The sequence below is a fragment of the Poecilia formosa genome, unplaced genomic scaffold, assembly GCF_000485575.1.
Source record: "Poecilia formosa unplaced genomic scaffold, Poecilia_formosa-5.1.2 Scaffold236, whole genome shotgun sequence".
NCBI classification, from domain to species: domain Eukaryota; kingdom Metazoa; phylum Chordata; class Actinopteri; order Cyprinodontiformes; family Poeciliidae; genus Poecilia; species Poecilia formosa.
In genome coordinates, this window is record NW_006800175.1 from 352,474 (window position 1) to 372,545 (window position 20,072).

Sequence of the window (20,072 nt, forward strand, 5' to 3'; positions counted from 1 at the left end):
AGCAGCAGGAGAAAACCTAGCTAGCAGCAGGAGAAAACCTAGCTAGCAGCAGGAGAAAACCTAGCTAGCAGCAGGAGGAAAACCTAGCTATCAGCAGGAAGAAACCTGGCTAACAGCAGGAGAAAACCTAGCTAGCAGCAGGAGGAAAACCTAGCTATCAGCAGGAAGAAACCTAGCTAGCAGCAGGAGGAAAACCTAGCTAACAGCAGGAGGAAACCTAGCTAACAGCAGGAGGAAACCTAGCTAACAGCAGGAAGAAACCTAGCTAACAGCAGGAGGAAAAGTAGCCACAGCAGGAGGAAAACTAGAAAACTAGCTAACAGCAGGAGAAAACCTAGCCATTGTAGCCAAAGGCAGGAGAAAACATAGCTAACAGTAGGAACACACTTAGCTAAAAGCCAAAAGAGTGAAAAAACTGTCATTTTTTCCCCTTCATTAGATGTTGAAAGAATTTTGGTTCCAGTGAGACGATAATACCTGCTGAAATGTTCTTATGTTAAACAAAATTACTAAATATTGGAAAGTATCTTGTCCTGTTGAACATTTACACAGAGATAACTGCAGCCACTAAATCTGTTATTACCATAATCTGTGAATTCAGTGAGATATACAATTATTATTTTTATTTTTTAATGAAAATTAATTTATAATTTACTCTATTCTGACATTCTGCTGCCATCATATGAAAATGACTCTTTGATACCAAATGCTACATCTCATCTGCATGTTATAATTAGTTTGCATTGTTAGTTTCAGTGTTGAACTGAGTTGTTGGTTTTGTTAAGCTTGGATTGTTTAGCATCTGTAACACAGCATGAAGGAGTTAGATTTGTCTTTGTATAATGATTCTAATGATTTTTCAACAGCTGTTGTCTCTCATTCTATTTGCGCTACATGTCCAAAAGAAGAAATTACCTAAAAATAATTTTTAAGAACCTGTTATATGTTGGTCTGTTGGCTAGATGTTTACATCTCCTGAAGCCCACTTGTGGTTAACATACTAAACTTATCGTTCATCTTAATGACAGCAGTTTGCCACCTCTCTATTTGTTCTTCTTCATCTGAACTCTTGGTGACTTCAGTTGACAGCAGGCCAGCTTGGCTGCAAGGCTTATCTCACTCAGCCTGTTAGCATTTCATTAGCACGTGCCCCGGTCTGTCCTCTGCCCGGACGCTGGCAGGACACGATGCTCGCTGCGCCTGTGCCAAGTAGGTGTGTTATTACTGAATAGAGATCCTTAATGGGGGACCAGGCTTCAGTTTTCTAAATAATTTGAAGCTAAAATTGCAAAGATAGTCCTAAAAAGGCTACAAGAGGAGTTTAAACATGTTTGCAACAAATATGCAAATAATTTAGATAAAAGGTTTCATCTTTTATATTGTTTTTTTGTTCAATTCTCCTTATTGTAATACAGTTTGTGGTGTTTTTCAGGTGCAATCTGCAGCAGTATTTCTCATTTTTACATGTTGGATCATTGCAGTCACTAGAATAAAAAGCGCTGGAAAAACAAAACTTATAAAATATTAACTTATAACGTGTTCAGTCCATTGGATAAACCTTACTCTCTTTATGTTTTCAGTCCAACAGGCAGCCTGTCAAACTCAACCTGCTCACCTGCCAGGTGAAGCCGAGCTCTGAGGACAGGAAATGCTTCGATCTAATTTCTCGTAAGTTTTTTTTTTAAATCTTAAATTCTTCTGCTTACCTGAACCGGTTAGAAATGTGCATACAGAAAGGAGAAAAGTAATTTTTACTTTAAATTCTGGATAAATATTAGTTTGAAAAATTGAACTGGCATTGCTTTTTCAAGAAAGAAATCTGTGATTTATTGTTTTCATTGTGAAATAAATTTCTTCAAGTTTCAGTGCTTTTTGAAATGATAAATATTTAACCATAAAGTAATAAAAAAAACTAAAGTCTTCCTTTGTTACACAGTATCTCAGGGTTAATAGATACTTATGTTTATTATTAACCCAGATATTATTAGTTTTTGGATTCAAATTATAGTTTGACACAAGCTGTATGCTTTTGAATTGTAAATTTAAACTTTTTCATTGATAGACAATAAAACAAACATCTTGAATATTCCTCAGCTGTTCAAGAACATTATTTATTATCTCTGTTTTGTTGAAAAATTCCTTAGGGAGGAGAATGAATGTGTGCAAAACATTTTCTCTCTGATTCATGTGACATTTCTGAACAGTTTAACTTGTGGATGCTGCTCGTTGTGTTGCAAAATGCAAAACATTGGATTTGCATGCTTGACATCCTGGTCTGTGGTCTCTGCAGATAACCGGACTTATCACTTCCAAGCTGAAGACGAACAAGAGTTTGTCATGTAAGTATTAAAAAAATAAAAAATAATAATCCCATCTGGTAATCTGGGCCAACTTCTCATATAGTTTCAATTGAAAAAACTGGTAAAATCCAGAGTTTTTCTTACACAGGAACCATTTTATTTGTTAAATAAAACTATTACAAGGATCTCAACCACATTTTCAGTGCTAAATTTTACTGTCGATTACTACAGCAGTCTCAAATAGCGCCGAATAGATGGCAAATGCAAATAAGACGCAGTCGCAGGCACACCACATGCGACCAATCAACGGCGGTTTTAGTTTCATTAGATAAACCAGATAAAATGCTCAACAGTTTTGTTACATTGTAAGTTAGAAATATGGTGAAGGCAGAACCGTTTAAGAAGATATAGTAAAAGAAGAGGCGGTTGTTTTAGTAAATAGTAAAAGTTCTGATGCATCTGGAAACAGTTTTCATGCATAATGAGGATGTTATCAATAGCTCTGCCAGATTCTTGATGGTTTAAAACCGCCGACTGACTTTAAAACACCTTGACAGCAGCAGCTGGTGCTGCTTTCGTTTCCACATTAAGGCATTTTATAAACAGTGGAGGTCTTCACACATGAATATCTTTATCTCTCCTGAGTATTTGTAAGTGTAATAATGCTGTTTCATAAATATTATCTTCAATTTTACTTTGCTACTTTAATCCGTTGTGATTTTAAAACGATTTTTTTACAGAATATTTTAATATTCGCCATTCTGCTTCTTGAAGAAGCTAATTATAGCCGGCTTATCTTCACAGGAAATCATACTACAGTCAGCAGCTATAAAAAAAAAACTGCTAACATAAATAAACCGCCATGTGAGACAAAGGTATAGGAATCTCCTGTCAATTTGCTGACTGAAAGTGTTCAGAAACAGATGGGGGAGGGGCAGCACTATGGCACGGTATGCTCCTTTCATTCCAGCACTTTCTGTTGAATCTCATTAAAATAACTTTAGATCTCTTAACAGTTTTGAAACTTTTTACCCATGTGACACTTTTGCCTTACATGTCGACATCATCAGACGGCATGTTGGGTAAATAAAGCTCCAGTTCTCCACGTTTGATTCTGTATCACCAGCTTAGTCAACCTGTCGTATCTTATTCTGGATCAGTTGATCCTTTAACATGTGACAAACAAAAACAACACTAAAACTATTTGATTGTGACTTTATTTCACAGCTGAATATCACACTCTTGATCCCTATAGACATGCACTATTCAATCCATACAAAGCATGAAAGATGTGAGAGGAGTTGATGCTCCTCAAACTACAGTGGATTTCCGGATAACGCCTTTTACATTTAGCAAATGGGAGTTTGGTAACACTTTATTTGAAGGGGTGTGCATAAGGCTGACATGTAACTTTCATCAACATGATTTAACATCTGTTATAAAGGAGTATTGTCAACTGTTGTTGACACTTTTAATGGACTTTATATATAAGTTTTAATGCAAATTTACTTTAAGTGTCATTATTTACCAAACAGTGCAAAGTTGACACTTTTAACGCAACTTTTAAGGCAACTTTGCACTAAAAGTGTCATTATTTACTGAATGACAACAGTCATAAACATTCATGAAGAGTCATTTATGTTCATATGAAGTGTTAAGTCATGTTTATGCTCAACGTTTCAAATTTTTACTTAAGTCAGAAGAGTTGGCTGAAAACCCATTATCATCTATTCTAACTTTTATAACTGAATGCCTCTAGTTTGTTTTGTTTTTACTAACACTGAGTCAGCAGTTGTAGAGTATGCACACTATTTGAAGGAGTGTGCATAAGACTGACCTGACGCTATCATGAACATTTAATGAATGTTTACAGTTGTTGTCATGAAGTGTCTTTTGGTAAATAATAACCCTATTACTGCAAAGTTGCATTAAAAGTCCATTAATAGTGTCAACTTTGCATTAAAAGTGTCATTATTTACCGAATGACACGTCATGACAGCAGTTATAAACATTCAAGCAGACTCCTTCATGTTGATAACAGATGTTATCTCAGTCTTATGCACATCCCTGTAAGTAAAGTGCTACCCGTTTATCTTCTGGCATACTCATTTCTTTTTTTCTGATCACGTGAAACTGTGTTCATCCTTTTCGATGCATATGCTCTCCGCTGTTTCCCGTCATGAACTCCAAATGAAGCGCCTGCATGTTACTGGGACAGAAATGTCCACTGTCCCACTGCTTGTGCACCCACCCAATGCCTCAGCTGGATTAGAAGCACATTAAACTTCACATTTTAATTCAGCTGCTCCTTAAAATGGCCCCATTTCTTCACACATCTACATGTAATCTAACAGATCCTTTTGCGCCCATTCTGTGGGGGCTCCTCACAGCTTTAGAGGCGTAACAAATGGAGTCCAAATGTCAGTCTCATTAAGCTCTGTGTGTATACATGTGCGGTGAGCGATGAAGGGTTAGCGCTGTGCACAGGGCATGTTTGAAAGGGAGCTACAGTGCTTCCTGTCTGAGTGATGGGTAGTGACCACAGTTTTGCGTGGGTGTTTCTTTTTGAGTCAGTTGACCTTGTTCTCAGGGAAAAATAAACCTGCAAGCAGAAATAGACTGGAGGCAAGAAAATCATATTCAGAAATTAAGAGTTAAAAAGCTTTGCTCTTCTTAAAATGTTAGTTTTTCTCCCATTTTCTTTACGTTGTCTAAACAAAGGGAGTTTAGAGTAGGTTATGAAAGTGTATTTCATTTGTTTGCAGTGAGACTTTCATCTTAGTTTATAGGTGTCTTGATGGGTTAGAAATACAGTTTATTGTCCCACAGCAGGGAAATTCATAACATAAGAAAATAAATGCATACTCTGACTAAATTAACCTGAGTAGGTTAATTTAGAAAGGAAAATGCTCAAGATTTGCATTAAAAAAAGCAAGAAGAAGTGAGAAACTGTCCAAATAATAGCCGCAGAGTTGCAAAAACTCATTGAGTTTGTTGGGATGGTTTTAAAGTCTTAGAGCTGATCGGAGGAAGGATCTGTGATCATGCTTCTTTTTGCACCCAGGATGTAACAGCCTGTCTCTAAATGAGCTTTTTCAAAGATTGTGCTTTCACTTCTTTTCTGTTCTGCTGATGACCGTTTCTTTAAAATAAACTACTCAGATTTATCATGAAATCAAGCATGAAAATGCTCCTAAAGGATCAGTTCAGTTTGTTCCAGACTTGATCATTACAATGACATTTCTGCCTACTTTTACTTCGTGCCAACACGTCTCACTTTTGCACATCAGTTTATTTCTCTTACTAGTGAAATATTTCGATGAATAAAAATAAAATTTTTTAAAGACTTAATGTTGCAGTTTTTGCATATGAAATATAAACTGTAAAACTGTCAATTACCTGCTGATAGATATTTCTTGCCATTACAATTACATTCCTTGAAAATGGTCTCAAAACATAAATATTATTATTTATTGGAAAATGTGTCAAGTGCAGATCTGAGTATCTGGCTGAATAGAAGCCATGAAGGACTGTTTTTATATAAACATGCAATGTTTATCAGATGATGGCAAAATAAAAAATGATGCAATTTGTTTCTGTTTATGTTCTAACTTTTACTCTTCAGGACAATAATTCTGTCCCGTCTTGCAGATGGATCTCCGTGCTAACCAACAGCAAGGAGGAGGCTCTGAACATGGCTTTCCGAGGAGAGCAGAGCAGCGGCGGGGAGGACGGATTAGAGGACTTGACTAAAGCCATCATAGAAGACGTGCTGCGCATGCCAGGCAACGAGATCTGCTGCGACTGCGGAGCTGCAGGTCTGTGCTGCTGCCGCTGTCCACAGAGACACAGACGGTGCTGAGTCGAGCCTCACCTTGTCCTGAGAAGAGGAACCAGCTTCCTCCTCTGAGCTGTTAGCTGGAAATGTTTTATTTAGACCCACAAGGCACTTTTGCTGCGTCACAGTTTGCTCTGTCTGACTGCAGATCCCCTGCAGTCCTGAACAGAGAACCTAAATATTATACTCAAGTAAAAGTAGCACTACTTCAATATATTAAGAAGTAAGAGTAAAATGTATTTGGTAAACAGTCTACTCTAGTCTTCTGTAACTGATGAAATTATCAGTCATTTAATATTTAAAAATTACATTATAAGATGGACCAAAATATAAAGTTAAGTAGAATTTTTTTGTATTTTCAGGACAAACATGACAATAATTCATATAAGTAACAAAAAATAACAAAATCAGGCAAAAGAAAAATTTCCTAAATCAGTTTCTTTTATTAAAAACTTTAACAAAAACTGTAGGTGTGAAGTTTTGGTTAAACTATATTTGTTTTTCATTCAGTGGGTAGAAAATCCGGAAATTTTACTCAAGTAAAAGTAAAAAAGTATGTGTAGCTAATCAAATTATCAATCATTTAATGTTTGAAAATTACATTATAGATGGACCAAAATATAAAGTTAAGTGGACATTTTGGTTTTTTAAGGAACAAAATGCCAAAAGTAACAAAATTGGATTTTTAAAAATTTCCCCAAATCAGTTTTTTCAATAAAAAAAACTTATAAAACTTTAACAAAAACTGCAGGTGTGTGTCTGTGTCTGGTGAATTTTTGGTTAAAACATGTTTGTTTCTCATTCAGTGGGTAAAAAATCCAAAATATTACTCAAGTAAGAGTACAGATACTTCATAATAAAATTACTCAAATAAAAGCAAAAAGTAATTTAAAAAAAAGAAGTTACTCAAGTAAATGTAATTGAGTAAATGAATAAACCAGAGTGTGAATGCTAAAGCTGTTAGCATGAAGCGTTTGCTCTCTGGAGGCCTGCAGAATTTCATGTTTCTGACAGTGAACAAACACATTGCATGTTTGCATACACAGATCCACACACACCATCAGCAGCTTTCTGACTGACCGAAGGCAGGATTTTAAGCTCTGAAGGAGAAAAAAGCAACATTTCAAGGCTCGAGAAACAACAACATTACATCACTTTGTTACATAAGTCACACACGCGACGCCGACCCCTGCAATTTGAGGGGAGGGGAGGCAATTTGTCGCGTCTGTGCTCTTGTTGCTGCATCCATCGATACGCCCAGATTTGGTTGTAAATGTGTTGCAGATGTCTCGTTTTCTTAATGAGATTCAGCCGCTAGTGTTGCTTTTCTCCTCTTAGCATCGCGCTACCTTGGGTAAAGAAGAAAGAGGTTGTCATTGAAGCTGAGATCCTGCTCTTCTTCCTGTGTGTGATTTGCAGCGTCAGAGGTCACCCTGCAGTTATTCACTCATCGTGCTCAACATGCTCTCTGTGGCTAGCATCTGGTCGTCGTGTTTATCTGGTCGACTCGTTTCTTTTAGAGCTTTTTCTGCTGTTTTCACTGAATCACAGAGTTGGGAGATGATTGAGTTATAGCTGGCTAACATAGTGATGCTTACCTCGGTTAGTGCTTCACTGATGTTTGAGCTGTTCTTTTTAATTTGTGAGACCAGATGTTTCTGGTGGAGGGTTTAAATGTTGCTTGGTTACCAGTTGAACAAACATCTGGTGGCGGCAGAGATCAATGAAACTTCATCTGTTTCTAAAACAGGTTTTTATCTGTTATGACAAAATGAACAGCTAGAATAAACAAGGTTCATCCGTCCGTCCATCCATATAATTTTTAAATGTTTGACTGTGGAAGTATTTGTTGTTTTTTCATAGTTTTTCATCCCTTTAGAAACTGGCCAAAGGGGAATAAGAAAAACGCCTCTTCTTCTTCTTTTTTGACATGATTGGCAATCACGTTTCCTGGTGATCATGTTAGATGTCTGTTTGCTGTGTTAGCATCCAGATTTAGAAACCACTCCTCTGTTGAATTGTTGCGCAACATAAATATCATAAGAGGAGAAGTGTGTGTATTAATCAAGCTGTCAAATCAACTCCTGCTGTTATTTTAGTCAGACACTGAAGGCCTCAGTTTGGAGTTGTTGTGTGTTAGGTTTGGATTTCTCACCATTTTCTGGCAACTCGTTTCATATTCTGCAGTGAATTGTTGTCGCTGCTCAGGCTGACGGACGAATCGATCTCTGGTCATTGCAGAGCCGAAGTGGCTGTCCACCAACCTGGGGATCCTGACCTGCATCGAATGCTCTGGGATCCACCGTGAGATGGGCGTCCACATCTCCCGCATCCAGTCCATGGAGCTGGACAAGCTGGGGACCTCAGAGCTGTTGGTGAGGCTCAGTAATCATTGATTATTGATTTATGTTCATCTATGGCCATGCTTCTTTTTACTAATATAAGACATGAATCCATCCGTCCATCCGTCCGTTCATCCGTCCGTCCGTCCGTCCGTCCGTCCGTCCGTCCGTCCGTCCGTCCGTCCGTCCGTCCGTCCGTCCGTCCATAGTAATTACAGCTTGTGAATTGTAATAACCTGATCTGACTGCATGTTTCTGTCTTTCTCTCAGTTGGCCAAGAATGTAGGAAACAGTAGTTTCAATGAAATCATGGAGGCCAACCTCTCCTCCCCTTCTCCGAAACCAAGCCCCTCAAGCGACATGTAAGTACTTCCTCCATCCGGGCGTCTCCTTCACAGAAAACCTTCTTGAGAAACTCGACTTTGTCCTCAGGACGGTGAGGAAGGAGTTCATCAATGCCAAGTACGTGGACCACAAGTATGCGAGGAAGACTTGCACGTCGGCGGCGGCCAAGATGATCGAGTTGTTTGAGGCCATCCAGACCCGGGACCTGCTGGCTCTCATCCAGGTCTACGCCGAGGGGGTGGAGCTGATGGAGCCGCTGCCGGAGGCGGGACCGGTGAGTGGGACCGCTGCGTCACCGCTCAGCGTGTCCGGAGAGTCCTGTTGGCACATGAAGGCAAATGTTTCTGCACAACTATGTTTTTATTTTTTGTTCCATTTTGCTTTCTTAAATCCTAGATCAAGCTGAAAGGCGAGTTCTGGAAATGAGCATTTCATTGAAAATGACGATTAACTTTTATTTTCCTTCTGTAGAGAAATGTTAGTTTAAGCCAGCTGATCCAGGCATATGAATTATTCAATCATTAAAAGTTAAAGTAGACTCAAGTGTTGTATTTAACTAGGTTCATCCAAAAATACCAAAGAAAGCATCTTAAGCATGCAGAGATTATGTATTATAGAACCAAAATAGGCTTCTTGTAAATCATAGAAATGCACAGAAATATGTAATATATTCACTTAAAACTCCCAGCAGTCCACAGATCTCAGAGGGTTTCATCATTAAGCGACTTGAAAAACCCAACAATAAGACATTTTTACCAACTCCAGGAAAGAAATGGGTGTAAGCAACTGGAAAAAGTCTGAGTCATCTGACAGACTTTACCACAGCAGGTGCTGCTAGCCAGCAAACCGCTGCCACTTAGATCTGCAACATCTGTGCCGATTCCTTATTCCCTTAAATGGCGACACATGTGCTCTTGTGTCTGTTCTTTTCTTCTTTTATTTATTTTGCCGCACTGCCCGTTTGCTGCAGTTTGCTCTCCGTTTGCTCTCCGTTTGCGGTGCCTCTTCAGGCGTTTAATGAAAGTTAAATAACGGGCGATGGAGACAGCACGCGTGATCAGATTTAATCCGACGTAAATGGGTCAGGGTTTTACAACGCCAACACGGTAGTTCCTCTGATTAAAAAATTAGGTGTGCGACGGTGCAGCAGAGTAACAAGGATGAGAGAGGATGTGATTTGGTGACGAAGGGAGTTGCTGCTGCTGCTGCTGCTGTCGTCTGCACTGTGAAGTCTGAGTCACCACTATCTGATCTGCTGCTGTCAGTAACTCCGATTGCTGCAAAGTGACATCCAAACCCCGGCTTTACGCGACTTAAAAAGGCTAGTCCATCCTTTGACCTTTTCAAAGGTGGATGCAGTAATTATTTCCTCATATTTCCATCCCTGTTTGTGAATTTAAAACCTTTTTAGAGGCAAACTTTTGCAAAAACTCAGCTTTAACAATGCAGAATTGCTATTTTTAGGAGCCATTTTGTTTACTGCAGTTTGTTTAAATCCTCAAACAACCTCTCACACACACACACACACACTCGTGCACGCACACATACACACACACACACATACACCAGAATACAGAATGGATGTTGCCTCAGTGTGGCTCTGTTGTGTTTGATGGCCCCCTGCAGGAAGTTGGAGAGACAGCTCTTCACTACGCCGTCCGCACTGCCGACCAGACCTCACTGCATCTGGTGGACTTCCTTGTGCAGAACAGGTAGCGAAAAATTAATCCACACATGTGTATTAACTCTATATCTGCAAGAGAAGGAAAACTTGTCTGCAGAAACAAATTGTATTAGTCTCTTTTTATATATATATATATATAAAGCTGAAGAGCAGAGGTAGGCTTAGTGCTGCTCTGCTCAGATTCCCACAAGGCAAAAAGAAATGGGTCAAGCTCTTGCTCTCTGCTTTAATTTATTCCCTTTTTCCAATTGCTCATCCACCACAGACTTAAAGCTTTAAATAATAACCTCTCTTATTGAATGTAATTTCTTAAAATGTTGCATAATTACATGTCAGACGGACACAAAAAGTGAGGAATCAGAGTGTTTTTTCCTGCAGTGGTAACCTGGATAAGCAGACCGAGTGGGGGAACACCGCCCTGCATTACTGCTGCATCTACGAAAAGCCCGAGTGCCTCAAGTTGCTCCTGAGAGGCAAGCCGGCCACCGACATCGGTGAGTCACGCTCATCCTCTGCCGTCTGTGCGCGCGCACCAGCCTCAAAGTGTTAATCATTTTCTTCTTTTTTTTTTTTTTTTTTGCGTCTTTCCCCTTCCTCAGCCAATCAGAACGGAGAGACGGCCCTGGATGTTGCCAGGCAACTGAGGAACACTCAGTGCGAGGAGGCAGTAAGTGCAGCTGGAAACGATGGACGTCGGAGGAGAAAATACAAAAATAAACCCTCCGGTTAAAGCCATGAAAACACACTATAAACATAAACATCAGTTTGGTTAAGTTAGAGATTTTTGGAGCTTAAAACAAACCAGATAGGATTGATGCTGAGGAGAAATGGAGGTGTTTAGACAGAACACTAGATGGCAGTGTTGAGTCTGTGTTGAGCCTCAGGCAACTGGGACAACAGAGTGGAAGAAATTGTTAATGTGCTTGTAATTAATGCAAATATGAGCAGACTGTTTTGTACCCACTGTATGTAGAATTTAAAATACATTTTACATTTATTTTTTTAGACATACAAAAGTATTCACACACCCTTATTTTGCCTAGTTTCAGCAAACTTCAATGTATTTTGTATTTTACCAACACAAAATAGTGCTTGATTTTGAATTGGACAAAAAATAAATAAATTTTACAACACGAAACACTAATCAACATTCTGAAGTGTAAAGACGGCACTTTTTGTTGATATTTGTGTTTTTATGAAGATCTTTGAACTGCCTTGCTGCTGAAATATGCAACTCATATAAACTTGATTGGTTGATTTATTCACAAATATACAGCTGAAAAGTGTGGCATGCATTTGTATTGAGCCCCTTTTATTTTAACATCACTAGTATTAGTTCTGCAACTGAAGATACCTTCATCATAAAATATGGTGATGAAAGTATCATGCTGTGGCTTTACTTTAACATTTTCAGTATGCAGATTAACACATGGTAAAAGATTTGCAGCTACAATTGCAGAAACAGGAATCTCTGGAGCTGGATACATGTTTTTAGTTACAGAATTAAATGTTTAGAACTGTTTTTGTTTGTTTCCACTTGTTGCAACCCAGCTCATCAAGCTCTAACTGGTTCTAAAGGAAAGTGGTTTAATCGTTTGCTTTTGCCAGACAAAAATATAAGCAAACAATAAGACCAAGACCCTTGAAGTCTTCTCAATTATGCTGTACTTTGTGTTGATTTTTCACAAAATGCCACTAAATTCAGTGAATATAAAGAAGTTAGATATGTGTTAATACTTTTGCAGATCTAACTCATGATATTCCTGTTGGCCTGAGCCTTTTATGTCTTTATTCACAGAAGACACGAAAGGTAGGGCTTTTCATGAAGCATAATTTTAGATGTTGATTTGAGTGTTTTTGTGCTTCTTTTCTCTGATTCAGCTCGTTCAGGCTGCAGAGGGGAAGTTCAATCCTCACATCCATGTGGAGTACGAGTGGAGCCTCAGACTGGAGGAGATGGACGAGAGCGACGACGACCTGGACGACAAGGTGATGAAGATACGGTGTTCATGTCTCCACATCTCCTGGTTTTAAGAAACTAAATTTAAAAATGGAAGCATAAAAATCAAGGCCAGGCCTTTCTGCCTTAATTTAGATTAACTAATTAAATAGATTTTAATGCATTAGAAATCTTCATACAATTATTTGCGTTTTTCTTTTGTACATATAAGAAGTATGAAGTGTTTTGGTTCTCGTGGTATTGTATTATTTCAGGTGGTGCGCTCCACATTTTTGCTCACTTGGACTTTCTGCTCCCATCCTCATATACGACCTTAACAAAGTTGTTAAGGTTGTAAAGTTGTAATTAATGAATGTGATGGAAGTCTATATTTCTAAATACAAAAAGAAATAAAAAAAAAAAGGTCCTGAGCAGGAACTTTGTGTTGTGTTTTTGGTACGGCCATAATCTGACGCACAAGCGGTATCCACAAACAACAGCGATGGACAAAGAAGCTGCGTTTCTTTAAGAGAGTTAAGTTTTGTTTCAAAAAATGATCTGATGTGGCGTTAGAAAGGGTATTGTTGTGTCAATATACAATGTTGAAACTCTTAATTTAATGCTGTCAATCGATTAAAACATTTAATCAGATTAGTCAAACTGCCTAAGTTTATAAGCACTAGATATAAATATGAACACAGTTGTGGTTCTTGCAGGAATGGTGTTCTGGACAAGCCACACTCCGACCAATTAAAATGCCAGAAATTATCTGTTTTCTTTTTTTAAGCAGAAAGTAGTTAATATAATCTCCCAGTATTCAACAGCAACTTAGGGAAACTTACTCCTCTGCATACAAGTAGCAGTCAACTTGTTCAGGGGACAACTGACAGAGAAGATATATTTTATTTTCTAGTTCTTAATGCCTCAGTTTTCCAGGTTTTTATGTTCAGGAAGTCATTTTGAGACTGATCGGTGTCTTTGTCCGCGTTCCTCTCCAGCCCAGTCCCATCAAGAAGGACCGCTCTCCCAGGCCGCAGAGCTTCTGCCACTCCTCCAGCCTGTCGCCCCACGACAAGCTCTCCCTGCCAGGCTTCATCAGCCAGAGGGACAAGCAGCAGCGGCTCTCCTACAGCGCCTTCACCAACCAGATGTACAGCGCCTCCACCGACCTCAGCTCCTCCCCCGTGGCCGACGGGCCGCCGCTGCCGCCCAGGAACCAGGGCAAAGGTCAGACATGCCTGCTCCGAGAGCGTCCGCTGTTATTCCAGCCGGGTTTCAGAGTTTATCTGCTTTTTGAAATTCAAATTCAGGATCCTGCAGATATCGATGCAAATGTGAGCTTCTAATCCAAGGAGGCATAGAAGGCTGTGCACTGAAAAAACTCAAAATTTTACCAAGTGTTTTTGGTCAAGTTTATAGTCCAAATGTCTTAGAACGATTGAAATAAGACAAAACCGACAAGTAACTTTTTAGCAAGATACAGGAGCTTGTTTTAAGAAATAGTTCCTTAATATTGATGAAAAAGTTCTAGTTTTGCTTGTGAAATAATCGAGGGAGTGAAACAAGAACTTTTTTCATAAATATTAAGGAATTATTGACTAAAAACAAGCTACTATATCCTATAAATTTACTTGCAAGTTACTTTTGTCTCATTTAAATTCTACTAAAGCATTTACACTAGTAACTTCACCAAAAATATAGACTTTGTGTTTTTGCAGTGTGTGTTATTACTGTAGAGAGAATCTGTACATATATGGATTCATTATCAGGAGAGAATTAGCAGCAGGTTAGTGGGAAGTTTCCACTTTGCTCAGTCTCCACATACACACACACACACACACACACACCCTGTAGTGGTATGCAGTTTGTCAACACACAGATCAGAGGGCGGAAATCAGGTGTCATTAGGATTACTTATAAAGTAAACTTGGAGGAAAACGCAGCCTCAGGAGAAGGCAGGTGATGATTGTGTTAAAGAAGGAACGCTAGAAACACACCTTGTCCAATTATGGTTGTTGTGCTGTCTCTGCAGTATTGCAATTAAAAATAACACTCTTCCCTCTGTCACAACATAATCAGTGTCAAAAACATCACAAAATGCTGCATAAGCCGTTTAATCTGTTGTTATTCCAGTGTCAGCTGCAGAGCAAAACAGACCTTTAAGCTTTAAGCTGCAGTTAATACAGTTGTATTAAAGACTTTCATTATAGTTCTTCTGTTTCTTTTTGAAGAGTTTTCTTTTTCACACCAGTTTTTCTTTTATTTAAAGCAACACTTTCTGTTTATTTTCGCTGACTCCTACTTATGTCAGCCAATATCTCATTTCATACAGTGTTTTTTTTTATTCACTCTATGTAAACATCTGGTTTTAACTGTATATTACAATTAGCACAATTAGCGCAGTTAGCATTACTACCTTTGCTTTACTCTGTGTGGCCTTTCTGTTATCTTCTCTCTCAACTTCATTTAAAACTTCCCGCATGTACTAACATTGTGTATTTTTCACTCAGTAACAACTTCCACAGTAAAGAGTTTCACTGTTAGCTTGAGCCAGTAGCATTAGCATGTGGTTTGTTCACTAATCAGGAAGTATTATTGAGTTTCAGACCATGAAGTCACTGATGAGGACTAATAAGGCTGAAAGATTTTGAGTTGATTTCTTTTTGCATCTGTAGCCATTGTCGACTGGATAAATGTCTGAGTTATTAAGTTGAATCTAAACCAAATAGAACCTCAGTTATTTCCAATAATGGAAAAAATGTTAACTTTTTAGCTTTCAGAAAAATGTCAGGGTGAGCCTAAGCTAAGCTTCCAACTTAGCTTAGGCTAAGTTGGAAGATGGAAAAGAACAAGTATATCTGTGAAGTCATAGAGAATACTAGTGTTTGTAATTGTTAAAATCAGCAATGTAATCTCAAAATAAGAATACATTTTTTCTTGTGTTCCCAAAACATCTGGAGTTGAACTCAGCTCAGCCTGTTGAAGTGTGAATTTGTTCAGATCTAATAAAGAGCTGAACTGTGTTGCTTATGTTGGCCTGAAATCTAATCAGAGTGTTGGCCGTCTCACGGTGGACGTCTCACGGTGGATGTCCCAGCCTTCAACTGACCTCTTTGTCATGTAAACTGGTCTCTAACTGAAGACACTTCTGTCCATTTATTTACAACTCTATGCCTGTTTCTGCTGTTTACTGGGAAAGGAAATGAACTCTGTTGATTTGTAGGCTTGAAAAAGATACCCACACCAATTGAACTTTTCCACATTTTGTCACAAACTTTTTTAATGATTTTTTTTTATGATTGTTATAATTTACCACTACCAACCTATGAGTAGGCTATAATTGTGAATATGACTTTTTAAAGATTGTCAGAGATTTTCATTCAGCCCCTTGAGTCTTTTCTGTAGAAGCATATTTAAAGGCTTTTGCCCATTCTAGCTCAAACTCAGACAGATTGTCACAAAATTTTAATTGGATTTTATTCTAGAATTTGACTAGGCCAAACCACCCCATTGAATCTCAGTCTGTAGAGAAATCTGTTTGGATGTGAAGTCAGAGCTAAGAGTGGTCTGATTGTGATTTAAACTTTATTCATAATTTTACAAGCATGATTTTCGGCCACTGTTTATGTCCTGATTTACCCCGTCTGGCTTCTTCTGGTGCATAATTATGGCACATGACTCATCACTGACATAAATGTTGAGTTTATGTCAGACTGCTGACGCTTTGAAAACAATTGGATGCGTACCTTTGTGGCACAGATTGGATTTTTTTTGGCGTGGTGAAAATATCAGAGTTGAACCGTTGAGATTGCTGTGAAAAAGTTGGATTTGGTGGGTTTCCTACCCAAACTGTGGATTTCTGCAGCTCCTCCAAAGTCTGTTTAGAAGTTCCTTTGTTATATAATATTCCAAAGAAATGAGTTAAAGTTTGTGGTTGACAATATGTGGAAAAGTTTGCGTAACAGCTCAAAGGTTCAGTTGTTTTTTTTTTTTTTTGTTCTCTGAAGCTGATTTTAATGAATAGCTGCAGTTTGTTGTTGTAGGGCCATGTTAGATAGTTAAAGTCGATCTTTGAGACGGTAAGCAACATCCACAGATTAACCCGCTAACTCTTCAGCTTGTTTGCCATTTTCTCCTCTCTTTTTGCTTCGCTTGTCACTGATAAGGTTTCATCTTATTTTCCAGCGTGTGTGTGTGGGAGCAGCTCTTCATAAAGGCCGACTCGCTCAGAGATTCTCTCCCACACTCCTCATCTCCGCTCTGTTTTTCTTTCTCTTTTTTTGTTTCTCTATTCTTTCAGCTCCACACTTGGCATTCCTTGGCTCTCATTCGCACTACGCCACTCTGGCTGGCACCCGACCATACATCAGTGAATATCTTGGTTTAAGTTCTTCCCTCCTTTTTATCCCTTTGGTTTGTTTCCTTCTTTACAGCTCAGATGTGCAGTTTGGTGGTTGAACCATGTAGGCTCGCTATTACTGCTTGCCTATGTTATTTTTTAATCTTTCTGGAGTGATGCCCTGCCATTGCTGAGCTGTAAACCTTTAACCACAGCTGATTGCTCTCTGGCTGAGCTCTCTACTGGCTGCTTTCATCCTACTTTACTCTACATTAGTAAACTAGTGAGTCCCATTAGACATAATTCAGGAAGAAAACCCCAACAAGCATCCCAAATCCATCTTTTCACCAGTGGCTTATATTTGTATCCAGATAATTTTTGCTGTTTTGTTCTGACTCCTCCATCCCTGCTTTGGGGATTATTTTTGTTGGGTTTGTTAAGGGCTGGACAATAAATCAATAACAATATATATTGCAATAGATATATGATCGATATCAGTAATTAATACATCTGATAGGATATTCATAATATAGAGTATTCACTGAACTCCTTATAGCTAGTTAGGAAACAACTAACTCACTCACTCTTTGGTTGCCTAGCAACTCACACATTCTTTGGTTACCTAGCAACAATTTGTTGAGTAACTTGCAGCAGCATCAGTTGCCTCATGACTGCTTAAAAAATAAGCTGAATAATAACGGTGTGAATTGAAAACTGGATAAAACCACAAAGTTTTATCACAATAACAAATTTAGCTGGACAATAATTGTCACAGAAGTTATTGCGACAAACGATAATATTGAATTTTTGAGAGAATTTTAAAGAAATATAATGCTTACGTTGAGGAAGTCAGCAGAATGTCTTCCAACAGAAAAACGAACGAATGACAACAGTTTGTCTTCTCTCTCCCCTTCAAAATAAGAGCCTAAATTCTGGTGTGAAATGTATACATTTGTGTCCGCCACGATGGCAAAAATAATCTCAAAGGTCATAAAACTTTAAATTCTAATGAACATTTAATACTGGAACGGAAAGACGTTTTAAATATGTCCAAGCATCCTAAATCCAAAATAAATTAATAAAACAACATAAACAACAAATAACATTAAATATGAATTATCTGTAAACCAGTGCGCCAGACTGAAGACTTTTATCATCCAATTTTTTGGTAGAAAGTAAGAAAAGAAGAAAAACGATAAATAATACAAATGGAAATGATCATGCACTTAATTGATTTATTTCCGGAAAAGTGATGCCATCATCTTGGTAGTATTTCAGATACTGAAAAGAAAAAACTAATCAGTAATTATCAATATTGACCGATATGAAATGCTTATATTGTGATACTTTTTCAGCCATAGCGTCCAGCCCTAGGTTTGTTTGATTCGTTGACTTCATCACCTCATGTGTCTTATGTGTCACTCCTCCAGCTCCTCCCCCATCCGGCCCTTCCTCCACACTCACACCAGGAGGTAGCTCCACCCTGTCCAAGAAGAGACCTCCGCCCCCGCCTCCTGGACACAAACGCACCCTGTCCGACCCACCCAGCCCGCTCTCTCACAGTCCGCACAGTAAAGGGGGCGCAGTAACTGGGGGTGAGACCGCAAAGCACACAAGAAACAGCAGCTAGCCGGCTCGACTCGCGGTCTCCGCTCCAGATATCAGATGGAAATAAAGAGCTGTTGTTTGAGATTAGGAGCCAGTATTAGAAACACAAAGTCATTTTCTCCATCAGACTTCCAAAGAGTTTCCTGTTGGCGAAGCTTCAACCATATTTAGACGGTTTGTTAGCCTCTTCCTGTCGGGAAGTAAGAGTTTCTATACAGGATGGAGACGTAGACAAGACGTTCCATCCATCCATCCATCCATCCATCCATCCATCCATCCATCCTTTCTATGCTAGCAGTAAAGGTCAGCTTTACTGCCAGCATAGTAAGCTACTTGCAGGTATTTAAATCGCAAAAGTTGTTTAATTTACGTTCAAACCCATAAAAAGTTGACTTTTTATATTGTTGGGCTTGTAATTATTCATCTCCGACTGTTTTCCTCCTTCCTGTCACACACACAGGCACGCACACACACACACACACACACACACACGCACGCACGCACGCACACACACACACACACACACACACACGTCACCACCCGTCCACAGAGTAAATAGCAGCAGTTCAGATGACATACTCGTCATGGAGAGCTCAGCCAGAAGACGCCCTCCCCTCATTGTTTTCTTTAACCATCACAGCATGTTGATTTGTTTCCACATTTATACCAAATTAATTAATTCCTCCGGCCGAGCTCTGATGTGGCGTTCAGTTTTTCCTCTGTTGTTGTCGCCAATGTTAATATTTCAGGAAGCGACTCCACCCCTCCGCCGGTCAGTAAGATGTCCCCCGTGTCCAACAAGTTTGAAGGCATTCCTCAGCAGCAAAGGTAACGCAGAAACAGACTCACATCTGTTGTCGCTTTTTAATCATTAAAGGTTTTCTTTGTAAAAACAAGATGATTTTCTTATGTCTGAAATTTAACATTTCTTCAGCACTACTTCAAGCAACACAAAGTCGACACTTGGTCCAAGGGTTCTTCCCAAACTACCTCAGAAAGGTGCAACATTTATCGCTCCGTTCAGGGTTCAGGCAGGAAAAATCCTGTTTCCTTCCCTGGTGTTTTCCTTCCTTCACATCTTCATTCTTTCCTTTTATCCTTGTTCCCTTACTTCATTTATTATCTTTCCTTCCTGGCTCCCTTCCTCATGTCCCTTTTTCTTTTCTTCTTCTCCTAAGAAGGAGTAAGAGAAATACTTGTCTGAGCTTTTCCCTATTTCCTTTTATCTTTGTGTCCTATCTCCCTTTTTCTGTTTGCTTCCTTTCTTGTTCCCTAAGTCTCCTCTTTCTTTCCTTTTGTTGTGCCCTTTTTCTCTTTTCTTATGTCCTTTTTCTGTAATTGTTGCTTCTTTCCTTCAATTTTTCTGTTCTTTCCTTCCATCCTTCCAGTTTTCTTTTCTACTTCTTTTCCTTCCTTCTCTACTTCCTTACTTCTTTCTGTCCTTCCTACATCCTTTCTTCCTTCTTTGGTTCTTTCCTTTCTTTGTTCCTTGGTTCTTTCCTTCCTTCCTTCTGTTTTTCTGTCCTTCCTCCTTCCTTCCTTCTGTTTTTCTGTCCTTCCTCCTTCCTTCCTTCTGTTTTTCTGTCCTTCCTCCTTCCTTTCTTCCATTTTTATTTCCATTTCCTTCCTTCCTTCCTTCCTTCCTTCCTTCCTTCCTTCCTTCCTCCTTCCTTCCTT

The 20,072-nt window shown here is 38.9% G+C and overlaps 1 protein-coding gene across 5 annotated transcripts in view; it reads left to right on the forward strand.

Annotated features, from left to right (window-relative positions):
- The window catches only part of asap1b (ArfGAP with SH3 domain, ankyrin repeat and PH domain 1b), a 63,116-nt gene that overhangs the window by 39,971 nt on the left and 3,073 nt on the right, over positions 1-20,072 (forward strand). For 2 of the 5 annotated variants that reach the window (XM_007569093.2, XM_007569091.2), the window contains 14 exons: positions 1,581-1,668; positions 2,291-2,339; positions 5,952-6,118; positions 8,380-8,513; positions 8,751-8,842; positions 8,913-9,099; positions 10,452-10,537; positions 10,888-11,003; positions 11,109-11,176; positions 12,391-12,498; positions 13,447-13,675; positions 18,218-18,382; positions 19,145-19,223; positions 19,330-19,394. In XM_007569093.2, coding sequence (XP_007569155.1) covers positions 1,581-1,668; positions 2,291-2,339; positions 5,952-6,118; positions 8,380-8,513; positions 8,751-8,842; positions 8,913-9,099; positions 10,452-10,537; positions 10,888-11,003; positions 11,109-11,176; positions 12,391-12,498; positions 13,447-13,675; positions 18,218-18,382; positions 19,145-19,223; positions 19,330-19,394 — 1,633 coding nt within the window. Of the gene's footprint in view, positions 1-1,580; positions 1,669-2,290; positions 2,340-5,951; positions 6,119-8,379; positions 8,514-8,750; positions 8,843-8,912; positions 9,100-10,451; positions 10,538-10,887; positions 11,004-11,108; positions 11,177-12,390; positions 12,499-13,446; positions 13,676-16,748; positions 16,818-18,217; positions 18,383-19,144; positions 19,224-19,329; positions 19,395-20,072 lie in introns of all 5 variants that reach the window. The other 3 variants (XM_007569096.2, XM_007569095.2, XM_007569094.2) reach the window with 2 other exon arrangements.